The sequence below is a fragment of the Panthera onca genome, chromosome B3 (assembly GCF_046562875.1).
Source record: "Panthera onca isolate mPanOnc1 chromosome B3, mPanOnc1 haplotype 2, whole genome shotgun sequence".
In the NCBI taxonomy this organism is placed as follows: Eukaryota; Metazoa; Chordata; class Mammalia; order Carnivora; family Felidae; genus Panthera; species Panthera onca.
In genome coordinates, this window is record NC_138344.1 from 119,456,272 (window position 1) to 119,474,680 (window position 18,409).

The following is an 18,409-nucleotide window of genomic DNA, read 5'->3' on the forward strand; positions in this document are numbered from 1 at the left end:
GGTGTCTCCAGCAGTCTTGGAGGCGATATAATTCACATGAGGCCATAAAGCTAAACTATGCTTCCTGTATTTATTAAGGGCCAAATAGAAGGCAAATAAGGGCAAATAGAAGGCAGGCCAAATGCTTGATATTCTGGAAAATATGAACATGAAAATAATTCCTGCCCTTAGAATACTAACAATCTAATAAGAAAGGCAAGGTATAAAGACAAATAGCTACAATATCAGATGAAAATAAGTTCAGGGTACTGTTCAGGGTGGCTCATACCTAAAATGCAAAATGGGGAGTGACCAAATACATAAAGCTCCAGAAAGAGATCATAAAGAGCGCTACAGAGCACGATGGAAAATTTAAACTTTATCAGATGAGCAACAGTGAGGGTTTCAAAATATAAATATAAATCAGAGGGGACAACACTGGAGATGAGAGTAACATCTCCTTGATTGCTCAAATTCTCTTATTCTATGCACTACATCCTTCTAGGAGTCAGCAGCATGACTCTCAAAACACTGTATCTAAACCTCTAAAATTATATGATCACAGCTTTCTTGGTCAGACAGAAGTTTGGTATCTGAAGAGAATAATAAAAGAAAAGGTCACTGAGCAAACCCCTAAAAATAGTTTATATCTCCCAAATAAAATATAAACAATTACCACTACTGGGTTCCAATACCTTAAACATAAATTATGGTCTTACTATACCCGAAGCTCTATTAAAAAGTAAAAAGGTTTCTTCCTATTTAGTCTAAGACCCATTTTTCTTAACAAACTGTGCGCTTATCCCGAATGAATAAAACAATCAAAGCTTTATGGGTATCATGTTATATTAACTTTTCAAAGACAGCGCTGGTCATCCTAATGGCACAATAGGGCCAAACTGGCATTACGGTAGTAGTTTGTCACCATCAACGAATACTGTTGAAATCTTGCATCAAAATTGGCCAAATCCAAACTCTGGGCTACCATTAAAGAAAATACTACAGAGTGACCATTTTGTGACCAACGATCGACTTTAACCAATCACAGGTTTTACAAATAAAAAGCAAGGCAAGTATAAGACTGCAGTCCTTTTCTTTCACCTTACTGAACTCCCAAACCAAGAATTCCAGCTCGGACATCAATTTATTCTACATCGCTCTAAGCCTCAGTCTGCTCACGTGTAAAATGAAACCAACGGTAACGAACTAAATAGTATCATATGTAACGTGGCACAGGACCTGACACACAGCTAATGCTCAACAAATAACGGTTTTTATTATTCACAGTAAGCTTCAGCCCTTCCATGATTTTCCTGCAGGTTTCAGGGGGTCCGATGATGCCAAGCCCGACACATACTCAACACGCAGAGGCCTCTTCGGAGAAACAAGTTCCAGTTCAAGATAACTAGGACCGGAACACTTACAGGACCCCGACCACGACCAAAGTCGAGGCCGCCCCAGCCCAGCGGTCACCACATCCAGCAAGGCCTCGCGGCCCCTGTAAGGGTTCCCTGGCATTGGCGCCCCGCCCCGCCCCGCCAACTCCGACCAGCCGGATGAGGGGGCGGTCTCGACCGCGCACCCGTCGCGTTCAGGGAGGCCAGGCCGCCCTCCAGGCCTCAGGCCGCCCCCCCACCCCATCCTCGGTCGACGCCTACGGTCTTCCCTCCCCGCGCCGCCCACTGCCGCACCTTGAGGTGGGTACGCAGACCGCCAGCGCCCCCAGACTGGTCGGTGATCTCGTACGCGCCCGTCACCAGCAGGTCCTTGTGGATCTCCTCGCGGAGGCACTTGCGGGAGTTAACGGGGAGATGAAAGGAGATGGCGAGCACCGAGCTGGGGCCCAGCAGGAATAAAACCAGCACCGCTAACGGGGAAGGGCCACGCTGAGCTGGTGGGCCAGACAAACCAGACATGGTGCCGGAGACGGTTCACCTCCTTGGGCCTCTACCGCGCCGGAACCGGGAGGTCCCACGTGACTCACCTCTGACCGAATGCCGTGAGCGCCATTTTGGAGACTGGCAAATAAACGAGGACTATATGATAACTCTCTTGAAAGGGAAAACAGGATATGATACCACGTAATATCAACAAATTAAAATGGTTAAATTCGGTTTTCTAGAAGTTTCCCTCAAAAGTTTTATTTTTGTTAACCTTACTAACCGCTTAGTCAGCCGTAACAAGTGTGGGCAGCCCTGGAAGTAATTCTTTTTTAACTTCCGGAAGTAGTGCCCGCGAGTTTTTAAGGTCGGGGATACCATAGCAACCAAGCCCCAATAGGAAACGGCCACAAAGGCCCTTGGTTAGTCCCGCCCATCGGCCTCCAAGGCCCGCCGGGCGGGGCGCAGGCAGATGGGCCTTCCCAGTACCTTGCTGCCTTGGTGACAACTGGGACGTTGATCACTAGAGAAGAAAACTTCGAGAGGCTGAGCGGAAAGATTCTAATTTGGCTGTTAGGCGAGCGGAGCCAGTATCTCAGATTAGGTGTATGGGTTACCTGATGAATGTGAGCTGGGCGTAGGCACAGATCGTGCACTTGAGCACAGTAACTGCTGGAGTAACTGCTTTCTGAATGTGTATCTTATTTAGTAAACCTTAGGCACCTACTATGTTAGGTAACATTCAACGAAATTTGGATTTTGTATTTTCTTTTTAAAATTTTATTTTTAAGTAATCTCTGCACCCAGGGTGGGGGCTGGAACCCACAACCCTGAGATCAAGAATTGAAGACTCCACCGGACTGAAGCAGTCTGGTGCCCGTGTGTTTTCCATTTAAATTCAATAAAACACACTGTTTTAATTCAGTCTGAAAAATGGAGCCGATGCCATTTACCAGATAAGCGTTGTCAAGTAATTACGTGTTTTTAATGCATAAACACTTTAGGGATCAAATAGGCTAGTCTGTAGTTAAGTGAATGTACATGGTAATCGCTCATATGTTCTTTCATCAAGTATTTATTGAGTACCTACTATGTGATGATGGTACACTATACCGTGCATGAATACCGACATGTTTTGATTTAACCACTATTGCTATCAAACAGGAATGAAGAAAATATGAAGATGAAAAAGGAATGCACAAGAGCCTAAGTTTAGAATCATCTACTTTGATTGCTGTTCATTGATCAGCTACAGAAATACCCAGAAGTTGGACTCTCTGCTTTTAGCAATTTAAATGATTGTTCTGTATTTATAACTCCTTTCAGTCCATCTAGTTCTTTTCCTGGAACTGAAGTCCCACAAACAAAACAAGAACAAACATAAAGGAGCTGTAAAACATTTTAAAATTTGACAAATGCCATATAATAATTATTTTATGAGGTGTCCATTTAGGAACATTTAGTTTGATTATTTTATCCCCTATCTAAGATAAGATTGCTAGTCTACTCAGCACATCCTCATAATTTGCATTGGCCTTTTCCCTGCCCATGCAGGGAATCAGTATCAAGGAGTTATTCAATTCATTGTTTATTCTCAGCCCTTATGCTCTGCTGACCATCAGCCAAAGATTTGCAACCCATAAAATCCTGTGTGTGTGTGTGTGTGTGTGTGTGTGTGTGTGTGTGTGCATGCGCACACGTGTATGTATGCATGTATTTTAATTTCTATCTTACATTTATATAATAGCTTATTTTAAAAAATATTTTCATATAATTATCTCACTTGACATTTTCAAACACCATATGACATAGGCTGGGCAAGTCTATTCATTTTACAGATGAGGAAACTGAGGTTCTGAGAGGCCAAAGATCTTTCACACTCCAGATCCCATTGTTTAAAAGTGACAAAGTCAGTCTGAGGGCCTGAGCCTTCTTCAGGAAGGTACCATTATTTATTATTTTACAGATGAAGAAACTGAGACCTAGGGAAATTGAGTTACTTTCCCAAGTCACAGCCCATGTATACTTTCTTGTCCTATGTTCTCACTTATCCTGCCTCCAACTATCTCTTGTCCCCCTTCCCTCCTTCACATTTTTCTTCCTAGCACTCGCCACTATTTTATATACATTGTACGTATTTATCTTGTTTATTAATCTGTCTCCCTAACTAGGGTATCTGTTTTGTGAGGGGCCGAGATTTTTGCCTATTTTTTTCACTGTTTTATCTCCTGAATCTAAAATAGGGCCTGATGCGGCACCTGGGTGGCTCAGTCGTTTGAGCGTCTGACTTTAGATTTTGGCTCGGGTCATGATCTCACAGTTGGTCATGGGAATGGGCTCTGAGCTGCACTTGGGGCTTGCATACATAAACTAAAAATAAGTAAATAAATAAATAGATAGATAGATAGATAAATAAATAAATAAAATAGGGCCTGGCACTTAGAAGGCACAATAAATAATGGTTCAGTAAATGCAATATTGATCCCTTAGCTTCTAGCAAAAGACCTAACAGCAAATTTCCTTCAGTTATTCCTTAGCTGTTTTCACACAAATTTAATTAATCCATGATGTATCTAAAGTGTAGATACAACTTCAATTTTACCAATAAAATGCAGGGGAAAAAAATTCTCCCCTCTATGCTATGGAACTAGAGGGCAGAGTAGATACTCCTAGGGAACCCAAACTTTTAAACTCTACATCTGCATTAAAGAAGGTACCATTTTTCATTTGTTGCAAGGAAAAGGCCTCATGAATTGGAGAGCAAACAGGAAGTGTCCCACAACCGGAAAAAAATGTTACTTCCTAAGCCTAACAGTCTCTGCCATCGTATCATCCTGAAACTTCCCCAGCCGGACCCTGGTTCCCAAGATTCCTGAAGCCCCTGGGGCCTCTGGAGCTGAATAGATGTCACCAGGACATACTCTTTACCCAGACTATCCCTCAGCCACAGGTTTTTCAACCTTTTGTTTATAGAGAGGGAGCATGTTTAAAACACACCTCACCCCAGACAGTGATTCAGAACTCTTACTAAGAATCTGCATTTGTGATAAACTTGCTGGGTGTTTCTGTGGTTAGAAGTCCTTGGACAGTCCTTTCTGTGGTTAGAAGTGCTTTTGCCATCTGCCTTCTGCCTTCTTGATGCCTCCTTTAACCAGCTGAATCCTCCAGTGTGGCTTGAGGCTCCCCACTCCCATGCAGAAGCAGTCAAGAATTCCTAACTCTGGTGTCTCTGCCCATTCATGTGTACAGGCCCGCTTATAGAGTATATTTAAGCAGCGAAAACAAGATGGGTTCTGTGAAGATGCAAAAGACCCTTTTGGAAAGCCATTTGGCAATATTTGTCATGTGTCTTTGACCCAGAGAATGATTCCAAGGACTTCTATGGGTTCTCTAAGTTCTAAAGTCTCCCAAGACCTGTTCCTGGAAGCTTTGTGCTGCATTTGGGGGTTGATCTCATTCAGTCCCATGACTTTAAATGGATCCATAGTCTGATAACTCCCCAATTCCCAAATGTGGATTTCCAGCCCTGACCTCTAAGCTCCAGAGTCTATATCAGGCTCCTTACTTGACATCTCCAAATTGGATGACTAACAGGCAACTCATACTTAACTCTTAATTTCCCCTCTCCCCCCACTCCCAAATGTGCTTCTTCCCCATCTTAGTAAATGGCACCACCTTCTACTTCTTCACTGAGGCCATCCTTGTTTCCTCTTTCTCTTACCCCCTCCCCACACAGACCCAGTTCATCAGCATGTCCTACCCATTCTGTGTCCTAAATATATGCCAGTCAGTTTCTACTTCTCTCTGAGCCAGGGGTTTGCAAACTACTGCCCAGCTAGACAGTCCAAATCCAGCATGCAAACTCCTGTTCTTGTATCGCCCAAGACTAATGGTTTTTACATTTTTTGAGGGTTGTCTAAAAAGGAGGAGGAGAAGCAGGAGAGAGAGGAGAAGAATGTATTATGACAGAGATTATATAGCTCACAAAACCTAAAATGTTTACTGTGTGATCCTTTACAGAAAGAGTTTGCTTCTCTCACCTGGGTAAGAAAACATCCTCCCTATTGTCATTTCTTCTTCCATTCTTGTCCCACTATTCTCCTTAATACACCTTTAATGATTAAAAAAAAAAAAAGTAAATAAGATCAATCAGAACAAAGCCCATATACCTTATCACAACCCAAAAGGCTACTGTGGTCTGGCTCTTGCCTACCTCTCTAGTCTCATTTCACCCAGTGTCCAATCCCTCCTACCACGCACCCATTCACTCTCCTATCTATAGTCACATGGCCTTCCAGACAGTTTGAACTCCTACCTGCATCAGGGCCTTTGCACTTACTGTCTACCTGGAGTGCTGTCTCCCAGATCTTGTCCCATGGACTCTGGACTCTGCAGGCTGCTCTTCATCATTCAAGTCCCAACTCCAATGTCTCCTAGAAAGCCAACCCTGCATAAGTAACCCTGTCCCCAGGTTATTTTCTATCACGTGGTCTAGTTTTATTATCTATATAGTACTCATTAATAATCAAGAGTATCTTGATATTTCTTTTCTAGTTAATTTCACACAGCCCTACTTGCATTTTACTTCTAAGAAAGCCATGTCTTTGTTTTTTGTGCCTGATACATCCCTAGGCCAGGTACAATATCCTGTACATACTGGGTGCTCAACAAATACTTGCTGAATGAATGAATGAAAGGATACAACATAAAATAAAGCACTTAGCACATCAACATAGAGCAGTTGCTCAATAAACACTAGTTCCTTTATATAGTATTTTAATTGCCATTTTTCATATGGAGAAGCTGAGGTCCAAAGATGTTAAGTGACTTGTCTCAAGCCACACAATGAGTTAGTCTTAGAGTTGAGAAGACCAGTTTTCAGGCATAGTTGTCACCACATTTGATTAAACAGGGCACTTATCATTTAGTTCCCACTCCACTGAGAAGTTTTAGATTCTTTTTCTATCCTCACTTATATGCATCATACAACTTTTGAGGGGCTTAAGTGAATTTAAGTCTTCCAGAATATCCATGAAGATGTCAATAGTTGATGTGAAACTGGTAGCATCTACTAGCTCACTAGCTCAAGTTCACTTGCTTGAAAAAAACAAGATGTATCTTCCTCTCCAGATTCCCATGATGCTCAATTTTTATCTTCCTAGGTAGGAAACAAGAACTCCTCACCAACTCTCTATGAAAGTTAATGCCCTTCTTCAGTGTTGTCTATAGAACATGTCAAGCAAGATAAACTATCAGGACCCTGCCTTTTATGTTACAGCCTGTACATCCTGATTACCAGGATCAAAGTTCTAGTAATATGTGTGAACTGAGAGCACTAAGAAGTCTGGATTTAACCCAGAAAATTACTGGGAAGAATTTTAGAGATGATGCAAGTAAAGGATATAAAATGTGTCTAGAAAGAACAAGTTTCAGGAAACTTAAGAGCCAACACATGAACCATCACCACTACCCACATGCCTTGAGAGTAACCAAAGTTGAGAAGGCCAACCTTGGCAGTTGAAGATGGGAGGCATTCCCTCTAGCCCATAAGCACTGTTTGTTTACGGAGGACACCAGTCCTAGAGCCCAGTGCAGAGAGATGAGTTCTGGACGCCTGGAAGGAAGAATCTCAGGGCACGAATGAGATGAAAAGAAATCCACTGGACCAATTGGAATGGAAGAACCAAGGGACAGAGAAGAATAGTTGTGAAGATGGGACTCTAGGAGAGAAGGAAGTAGGGGCAAGAAGGTAAGATGGGGAATGCAGGGTCTCCTATTTGTCTTATGTCTAGAATCCTATAGACATAAGGATTAGGGATTAAGAAAGAAGGGGAAAATGGGGAAAGTTACTCAGTGAAGCAGCCCCAGAGTTGAGACCCTCCAAAGGAGGATTAACAGAGAGCCAAATGCACCTACCCCCCAAAATTAGCTACACTCTGCATCTGGACACAGCCATGACTGAAGCCTGTCCACAGGCAGATCCTCAAAGAGCTTGGGATTACTTCAAAAGTACTCTGAGGCCTTAAAACTGGGTGACCTAGAGCATAGGACTACACTGTTTTCAGCCTTCACTCTTGATTCTGAGAAAATTTTGGGTTTTCTCTCCAATGTATTTTCTTTGATAGCCCACTAAGGAATCAACATCTGGCATCCACCGTCACCAGCTGTCTCTGAAATCCACCATAACGTGTTCTCCTTCAACAAAAGCTCCATCTTGTGGGACATGTGGATCCATACAGATGGGACAAGAGCACCAGCTGCAGGAGCCTTGATAATGCCCATATGACTTGACCTTTATTACTTAACTGGAATCGCCTCTGCACCCTGGAATCACCTGAGCAGCTTTTTAAAAACCGCCGATGCCTAGGACCTAACTAGGACACACCCCAGACCACTGAAAACAGAATATCTGGGTATAATCCCTAGGAATAGCATATTTCAGTAGTTCCCTAACTTGACTGCCCACTGGAATCATCTGGGGGATATTTAAAACATGCTGATGCCAGACTCCCCTCCACAGACATTCTGATGTAAATGGTACGGGGTGCAGTTGGGCATTGGGATTTTTAAAAACATCCTTGGGATCCAACATACCTTCAGGGTTGAAAGCTAATGCTCCACCCTAACCCTTTCTGACCCCATTCAACACCTAACCTTCCAATGCCTTTCAATTAGTGTGCTCTCTATAAATACTTCTTGATTTCTCCTGCTGAAGCTCTGCTGCCCTTTCTCCTAGAACATGACACAAAATTAGTCCTTTGGTAACTAGAGTACCTGGAACACCAGCTTTGGGACAAGGTTCATTCCTTGGCTGGCCACGTGCTACCAGCTTAAGCATTACAGACAGGAAAGAATGAGAAGCAAGGGCTTCAGATGAGGAGGATGAGGAGGAAGCTCTCTGCAGGCACATGGGGGAATCTTTTTCTTCTCCCTTGCACAAAATCTTTGTGGCACGTGGACAAGGAAGTATTAATAACCTTTCTAAAGAGGTACTTCTCCAAGATTTGGTGTTTCACAGACCACAGCCAGTGCTCTCAGTTCTACAGATGGCCAACTTCTGCATTTCAGATAGCAGTTTCCAAAGATAGCTCAACTTGCATCCCTAAAGCAGAAGACCCAGCTATGGGGAAGGGAACCATCAGAATCTCTAAGCCAGAGGTCAAACACCAGCACCCACATGTCGGTCAGGGGCAAGAAGACCGACCACCAAGGAAAATCGTCGCAGATAATTGACTCTTTCAGAGTGAAATGAAAGCAACAACATTATAGCATTATAATAACCAGGGCTTCATGGCAAGCCCACACTGAGAACCATGGACTGAACATCCCTTGGGAGATGTATGCTCTGGATGGGGGTCCTGGCTCTGCCCTGCCACCACTCACTGGGTGACCTTGGGCTGGAAATTATGCTTTCTAGGTGTGACATCCTCCTTTGTAAATTGTGAAGCCAGAGACTGAGACTTTTTTTTTTTTTTTGACTTCTCACAAGTCTTCATCCAAGGAGAAATGGAGAAGTCACAAGTCTACAAAGGTGATGCCACCATGTTACTAACAGCTGTGCTCCATCACCCTCTTTTAGGGCCTGGTGTCCTGGCTGGGGATCCAGCAAGCACAGCCGAATTGTCTGTAGGATGGGAGCTCCACAGCTCAGTGTCTAATCACAAAGATTTCCCCAGGGTGAATGGTGTGCGTAGGATGAAAGTGTGTTAGTTTCTTAGAACTGCCATAACAAATCACCACGAACTGGATGGTTAAACCAACAGAAATGTATTATATCACAGCCTGGAATCCAGAAGTCTGAAATCAAGGTATCAGTAGGGATGTTCTCCATCTGAAGACCCTAGAGGAGAATCCTTCCTCACCTTTTCCAGTTTCTGGTGGCTCCATGCATTCCTTTGCTTGTGGCTGCATAACTCCCATCTCTGTGTCTGTCTTCACAGGGACTTCTCTTTGTGTCTCTCCTTTGTCTCTTAAAGGACACTTGTCATTGGATTTAGGATCTACCCAGATAATCCAGCATGATCTCACGTCAGGATCCTTAATTATATCTGCAAAAACCCTTTTTCCAAATAAGGTCACATTCACAGGTTCCAGGGCTTAGGACTACAGTATATCTTTTGAAGGACACAATTTAACCCAATGTAGCCTCCAAATGGAGAAGGGTGGAAAGGTGTACAAAATCCTACCCATCCTTAAAGCCCAGGTCATCATTTTGCAATCTATATAAATATTGAATCATTATGCTGTGCATCTGAAATTAATATGTCAATTATACTTCAATTTTAAAAAATGCCTACATCAAATCCCACCTTACCCGGGCAACTTTGCCTCTTCATGCCACTCAGATATCGTCCCCACTGGGCCATCTAGTTATTCCTGCACTGTTCATGTGTTCTCTTCCTACCTCTAGCCCTCCAGGCTGCATCAGAATCACCTAAGGAGCTGATTAAAAAATATACGTTTCTGACCTCCCTGCCCCAGCCCCTATATTTTATTGTCTCTGCTGCCAGAGGCAGGCTTTCTGGGCACGGGGCCCTGGATTGTGCGTTTTAGATCATTTCCCAGGGGAACCTTATGCCCCAGAGGTTTGAGAAGCCTCATGCTATGCCGTGAACTCTATGACCCATTCTCTCGGCCGCATCTCTAGATGTCTTACATTTACTTAAGCTGATGTGAGGCGGGAGGTGCGCATGTGGGCCTGGCGTCAGAATGCCTGAGTTCTGTCATCTACCATATGACTCCAGGCTGATTACCAAACCCTCCATATTTCTGCTTCCTGTATAAATGAGGATAAGTGTAGTGCCTTCTCATAGGGTTGGGGGTGGGGGTGGGGGAAGGAGGATCAAATGAAATAAAACATCTGAAACATAGAAAGGAGTCTGGCACATACTCGGCACTCAGGAAATTTAAGTTGTCATGAAACAGAACAGGTTGGCAGTGGCTTATTTTTTCACAATATTCCTAGATCCCTCCTTCCCAGGAACAAACCCTAATCTTTCCACCATCGGCAATTACTGCTCATTTTTGTTGAGCCTTTCCTCTTTCCAGGCACCATATTAAGCTCAGTGCACACACTTTATCTCATTTCACCTGCACAATGGTGGTATAAGGCAGCTGGTATTATTCTTTCCCACTTTATGGCTCAGGAAACTGAGGGTCAGACATGCTAAGAAATTTCCCCAAAGTCCCACATTCAGTAAATGGTGAGGTGGGGATGTGAAGTATCAGCTTGGGTCCCCGGTCCCACTGCTTCCCTGAACTTGCACCCCACCCCACCCCACCCCCACAAGGCATTCCCTGTACCCTCATCAGGCCCAGCTACCTCTCCGAACCAGCTTCCTAAACCTCCCCTGCCGTTTCCCCACACCAAATCCCATCTTTTCTGATCCCTCCAAGCCATGCTTCCATGCTTTGCCTTCTTGGTATGGGACTCTTCAAGAAAATGTCCTCTTCACTGTTAAAAACTGAGAACAAACTGAGGGTTGATGGGGGGTGGGAGGGAGGGCAGGGTGGGTGATGGGTATTGAGGAGGGCACCTTTTGGGATGAGCACTGGGTGTTGTATGGAAACCAATTTGACAGTAAATTTCATATATTAAAAAATAAAAAAAAAAAAAAAAGAAAATGTCCTCTTCTCAGAGGTATTGAATCTAGTCCTCTTTCTCCTCCAACTTCCCTGAAGCTCCTTTAAATCCCACATCTGCCCCCAAGTTCTCCCAAACCTGATGTCCTCCCTCACCTCTCGCGCAGCCACTGACTGGTTTCTCCTACAACCTCCAGGTGGTCCTTGTATCCACTGAGAGCCTGCCTTCCCCTTCCTTCCTTATTTCTGTAGCTTCTTCAGGTGGGGGAAACCTGTAGGCCTGGATGCCAGGGAAGTCAACAACCAGTCAACCCCCAAAATCTTCCTCCCATCCTCTCCTAAATCCCGGGTCTCTCAGCCACCCCTAATTCTTCCCTCAGCCCCTGTAAGGGAGGAGCCTTTCACCCTGCCCCATTCTGCTGCCCACCCTCCCACTTCTTGTCCCTGGTCCAGGGCATGGGGCCACCATGGCACACAGACCTTATCACTGCACAAACACTTCCTCTTTCCCCAATACTGGTTCTCACACAATAGGTAATCAGGGTAAACTTCCTCTGACAATTTGCTGAGCAAACACTCACTACGCCTCTGCCCTGTGCTGAGCCCTGTAGGGAATCCAAACTTGGTCTCCACCTTGAGGAGCCTTGAATCTGGTTGAGCTAAAGCCCAGAAATGAGTATCAGATGCTCTGATGCTTTGTGGCCCAGCACCCCTGGGTTCTAATCCCATTTCTGCTCTATACCAGCTGCATATACCTTGGAACAAGTTACTTCCTACCCTTTCTGATCTGGAGTATCCTTAGCTCTGAAACGAGAATAACGCTGCCTAGGTGTGCTGTGAGAGCGAGCTAAGATAAGATCCATAAAGGGCCTGGCAGAGCACCAGAGATAAAGACATTAGCTCCAGAGTTCCTGGGGGAGGCGGGGTGGGGAGAGGTCTGCCAGGAGCCCCGGGGTTCCTTCAGGTGGAAGAGGAATGTGGTTTTAGGAGTGGCTTCCTCCAGGGACTGAATTCTGCCTTGAAAGCAAATGCTTGAAGAATGGCTTCTTTCTCTAGGCCCTGCTCTTGTGAGGTCTAAGAGTAGATGTGGGGCCACCTTTAAGGTAGAAACTGAGTGGTCCCTGCATATGACAGGGTCAGCCAATCACTTAGTCAACAAGAACCTTTAGCGACTCCTGTGTAAAGGAACACAAATGATGTATAAAACGTAACCCTGGGGTGCCTGGGTGGCTCAGGTGGTTAAGCGTCCTACTCTTGGTTTCGGCTCAGGTCATAATCTCACAGTTCGTGGGTTCGAGCCCTGCATTGGGCTCTGTGATGGTGGCTCAGAGTCTGTTTAGGATTCTCTCTCTCCCTCTCCCTCTGCCCCTCTCCCACTTGCACTGTCTCTGTCTCTCTCAAAATAGAATAAATAAACTTAAAAAAAAATAAGTAACCCTGTGGTTAAACAAGGGGCATGGCGGGGGGGGGGGGGGGGGCGGTGGTTAATCAAAATATGTCCATCTGCAACAACAAGAGAACATGATAGGATTAAGTTGATTTCCTACGTAAGTGCTAACTCTGGGGTCAAGTCCTAAAATGAGAGACCACTGTAGGCCTTGAGTAGTTGGGAAATTTCTCACTGTTAAGTATGTAAAATCACAGCAAGCCAGGCAAAGCAACCAGCAAGATGTCAAGACCCAAAAGCAGCTCCTTCTCTCTGCCCCTCCGTCAAAACATGTCGGCAAAATGGACAACCTTTTGCCCTCCATATTTTGTTCTTTCTTGCTACTGAAGGGGTTGTTTTGTGCTCTGGACCGAGTTTGCAGGAAACATGGAGGAGGGAGAGGACAGAGGGGGGCAAGGGGCTGGGTGCTGGTAGGGGGCACAGAATGCTGGGCAAGGGGGAGTAGCAGGACGTGGCAAGCTGGTTCCTGGGTTCAAATGGGGTGACCTGGGGAAAGGGGTGATGCTGATTACCCCTCCGCTGAAGGAAGATTCTAGAGAAGGATAACCAAGAGGGAGCACAGTGCGGTGGCAGACGGAGCCCCAGCATTGGTGCAAGGCTGACTCAGTTTTCATCGGGCCCTCAGCACTGGCCAGCTGTGTGACCTGGCCAAGCTACTCTACCTCTTTGAATCTCAGCTACCGAGTCCCTAAAAGAGAATGACCACATCTGTTTCATGGAGCTTTTGTGAGAACTGTAAATTATAGAGCACAGGGCCTGCCAGAATGTAGGTGATGGAGTTCCCTCCCCCTCCCCCTGCCCCAAGCTTCTAAGAATGCTTCAGAAATACAAGACTGATTATACTCAGTGTCTGGCTCCCTCCCTCCGCCCCCCTGCCAACCTGTGGTTAACTTAGAATTAAATTGCTTATAGGAAAGCCCTTCCAGTGCTCAAATTCTCTGGTGATGCATGTGGACTGGGTTGGGGAGGACAGTCATCGGTTCACCTTCTGGGGACTTGGTCAGACAGAGGCTCTGACAGTCCACACAGTGCTCCTGGATGCAAGGGCCTGTTAGACGGGGCCCCGAAGGGGTTTGGGGGCATGCCCAGAAGCCTGACAACCCCTTTCCTATCCAGAGTTCCCGAAGCATCAGGTTCTTTCCTTCCCTTTGCTTTGGGTGATGGTGGGTGTGGCAGTGGGGGTGGAGGGTGGGGTAACTTTCGTAGGAGGAAGAGTTGCTGGCTGGTCCCACGAGAGTGGGTGTGCAGGGAAGCTCCACTGAAAACGGACATTGTAGTAATGGGATGTGTGACGCTGGAAAGCCGTCTCGGGCCCTGGAGAGTTCACCCAGACACCGTGATTCTTAACTCTGGATGCCTACAAAATACCCCGGGGGAGTTTTGTAAAGAAAATCCCAAGAGCCGGCCCCCATCTATGAGATTCTGATTCTCTTGGCCCATGGGAGCGGCTGTGTGGATCCTTGGAATTTTAACTGTGCCCTCAGGTGACTGTGAACCGGTGCTCCCCAGGCTGGTGACCACCCCCAACCCCTGGGAATTCCCACGCCTTCGGCCGGAGCTGTTCTGTGCTCCTGTCTAATTCTGGGAGTCCACATGCCTGGAATGTGTATGTAGTCGGGTGCACTTGCTTCTATCCGCGCCCCTTGCAATCCACTCTGGGACGCAGTGGCCAGAGAGATGCTTTTTAAACCTAAGTCAGATCCCATTCCTTCCCCACTTCAGCATCGTCAGTGTGTCACATTTAAATCCCAACACCTCACCCTGGCCAACAGGGCCCTGCCGTTTCCCCTCACTCTCGTCCTTCCTGGCCCTAGACCCTTTCTGTTTCCAAAAGCACCAAGCTGCGCCCCTCCCCCGCCCCACCCCCGCCCCTGGGGCTTTGCACAGGCCAAGCTTGTGCTTCGGTCTGGGGTGCTCCGCCCCGGGCTGGCTTGTGGCTGGCTCCTCCCCATCCTCTGTGCCTCAAAGCCCCTCTTTCCAGAGAAGCCTCCCCTGCTTGGTCCCTGCAGCCCTCCTTCTCCACACCCCTGCCTTCCTATCCCAACACAGGGAATACTCTCCAGCTAGAGAGTAAGATCTATGAGAAATGGGAACTTGTCTAACTGGTTTACCACGTGCCTGGCACCGATGGGTTCCCGATAACTATTTGTTGAACAAATGAGTGAATATGTACACGGAATATGTTTACACATTAAAATAATGTGTTTTTATGCACATGTTACCAGTACATAATGTGATCTGAGGTCTGGAGTGGAAATGAACGGAAGGTATCAGGGAAGAAGTTATCAAAGGAGAAGGGAAAGAAACATTTATTGAGCACTGACTTGGTGCCAGGCGCTGTTCTAGGGCTTTTCATTCCTTTGATCCTCATAACAAAATTCCAAGGATCCACAGTCATCCTGGACCAACGGCATCAGAATCTTGGAGACGGGGGCCAGCATTATTGTCCCCATTGCACAGATACAGAAACCGAGACCTAGAGAAGGAAAACTACTCCAAGTTAAACTATGAACAAGTGTCAGAGCAGTTTATTAAACCCAAGTTTATTGGACTCCAAGGCGGTCTTATTCATTGCACCAATCTTGAAGGAGAAATTAACTTAATCATTACCTCTCTTTACTAACAGGGAATAAAAAAGCCTTTGGTGACTGTGGACCCAGATAGCAATGGCTAATTGGTGACTGGAGCTAATTTAGCAGAAGGAGCAAAATAGGTAAAGAAAGGAAAGAGAATTTATTAATAGTCTTGCCACTAGATCAATTTAAAATCGACCTTGTTTCTTAATTGTATTTGTGATCAGCTAAGAATTTGCACTCCTTCCCTTTTGTTAAAAAAAAAAAAAATTATAGTTTGCTTGACTTAAGTTCTCGGAACTTACTACTTATGAGTAAGATTTTCTGGGTCATCAGAATGTCCTGAGGGTACTAATAACCTTCCTGAACATCAAAATGCATAACCCAGAGGGTTATGTAAACCCAAAGATATTTGGCCTAATGAATGATCGGTGAGCTAGTTCATTTGGGTCCTCTATCTAAAACTTCCAAAGCTAATTTCTAGCCAAAGGAGTGGAATATATCTTTAGAATGTGCTTTAAAAATATCCCCAGGGGATATGAGCACCTGGGTGGCTCAGTCGGTTGAGTGTCTGACTCTTGGTTTAGGCTCAGGTCATGATCTCACGGTTTCATGGGTTCAAGCTCTGCACCCGGTTCTGCACTGGCAGCGTGGAGCCTGCTTGGGATTCTCTGTCTTCCTCTCTCTCTGCCCCTCCCCCACTCAGGCTTTCTCTGTCTCTCTCAAAATAAATAAATGAACTTAAAAAATATATATATATATATCCCCAGAACTTGGTTTATACCCAGATTTTCAAAAATCTTAATCTCTGGGAAACTTTTCTGCTCTGAGCCACAAAATGCCTTTTATTATTTTTAAATGTCAGAGCTGGTTCTCTCAATGAAATCTGATCAAAATACATCAAGCCATCTACCACGGTACAGAGATGACTGAGACACCCTCCTTGCCCATAAAATGCAAACAGTGGAATACCTAGCTTGCAGGGATTGTCACACACAGGTTTAAGTTTAGTTAGAGAAGGACCATCAAGTGAGATGTAAACACAATGGAATGAATCCTGTAGCATGGGATGAGAAGTTTGCATGGTTCATTCTGGAGACTATGAGGAGCTATATTAATTAGGGCTCTTCCGTTTCAACAGGCAGGAACCAATTCTGAGTTAACAGGACAGAAAATGGGGGCAATCCGTTAGAAGGATATCGGGGAGTTTACAGAATTGAAGGAAGAACTGATCAGGCAGGAGATCTCCAGAGTATGAACTCATGACTCAATTTCAAACCTCCCCTTCCTGAATCTCCACTGAAAATTCAGACGTCCAGGAGAGTCTGATTGGCATCACTTGGGTCTTGTGCCCACCTCAGAGGATCTAGGATTGATTGTCCTCCAGAATTTTGCAGAGCAGGGAGAGGGAGATCGTTCCCAAAGGAAGAGATGCCAGCCAGACCACCACTGGATGCTCTAGTAGCCACTGGATGCTTCTAAGCAGAAATGATGTGACCCAGCAACGTGGGCACATTTATTAACCCCTATGTTTGAAAACGAGGAAAACCGCAGTTTTGAGAGATAACATGACTTTTCTCAAGAGGGAGATCTCTTTTTGAACACCAAATCCTGTTTCTCTCTCCCATGCGATTTTCCTATTCTTTAGAACCATTGGTTCGGCTCTAAAGTGTTTAAAGAAAAAGAGGTAGGAGAGGGGTTAGCAAACTGTTAGAGCCACACAACATGGAAGGAATGAACCAGGCTGGGCCAGTGGGAACAGGAAGGAAGCAACTAGACTTGAGACACAAGGGCTCAAAGAGTAGTTTGCAAAATAGACTGAGCATTTGAACCATCGGGCACCTTGTTAAAAACACCAATTCCGAGAGTCCATTTCTGGCGTGAACCAGAACGCGCCCTGGGTGGCGACGGAGAGTAAAACACACACCCAGCCTGTGGTGGTAATCGTTTTGCAATATATAAGTATATCAAACCAACGTATTGTACACCTTAAGCTTACACAATGTTATATGTCAATTATATCTCATAAAGCTGGAAGACATTTAAAAAACACACACCCATCCCCGAGATAGGTGATGATTCTGCAGGCAGCTGGACACTGGTCTGTAGACAGGCATTTGGAAATCACTGACCTATTAGACCTTTTTTTCTAAATGTCCTCTGGTCCAGTTTCTTGTCTTATCTCCCTGCTGTTGCAGTTAAGAATTATCAAGGTATAGCTTTGGAGTCGTTGCAATTTGTACTCATTACGTTTAGAATCACATATCTGCAGTATCTCTTCTGAGGTCTGAGGGATGAGAATAAGGACAAAGAGGTAGGGTGGCTCCTGGCTGTCCCCTTATTTTGTCAGTGTGTCTGGGGCTTGTGGCTTTTGACAGGAACCCTTGGGAGATGACTTTGCCAGCTTTCCCTTTGAGGAGAGCAATCCTGGGCTCTTGCCCTCCCTTTTCACTGTAGTAGGTCTCCATAACAAACACACCCAAGTCTGGTATTTCTGAACTTGTGGCTCTGTGCTGAATACATGCTGTTCCTAGATCGAGGCTCATTTTTCAGTTTCTCCTCCCCACCGTACCCTTTGGTCCTGCTGATGGGCTGATTCAGCCTTGATGTGTGATAACCTCCCTGCAGGCTCTGGGAGTTCTCTCTGTGACACTGTGGCGCAGTTTAGACTTCCAGTAATATCTGGAGGCAAAAGGAAAGGTGGTGTTTGGGAGTGGGGCCGGGTATAGGTTGAAGAACAGGATTTTTGATCTCAAGTCGCTCCCCGTCGCCATTTTTACAGTGAGGGGACTCATCAGAACGAGTCACTAGGCTAGAGTTTCCCAAATCTCAGTCATCTGAACACTATCCTCACGGTTTTTGCCAACTCTGTGTGCCATCTTTCTGTTATTTACTTAATATTTTTTGTAAGATCAATTGACATGTTCTGCTGGAGTATTTGCTATCAC

General features: G+C 45.3%; 1 protein-coding gene across 1 annotated transcript in view; it reads right to left on the bottom strand.

The window, feature by feature from the left end:
• Nucleotides 1–1,938, bottom strand: part of TMED10 (transmembrane p24 trafficking protein 10) — a 41,761-nt gene extending 39,823 nt beyond the window's left edge. Inside the window, exon 1 of the mRNA XM_060620313.3 lies at nt 1,671–1,938. Coding sequence (XP_060476296.2) covers nt 1,671–1,895 — 225 coding nt within the window. The 5' untranslated portion in view covers nt 1,896–1,938. The remainder of the gene's footprint in view (nt 1–1,670) is intronic.
• Nucleotides 1,939–18,409: the final 16,471 nt, after the last annotated feature.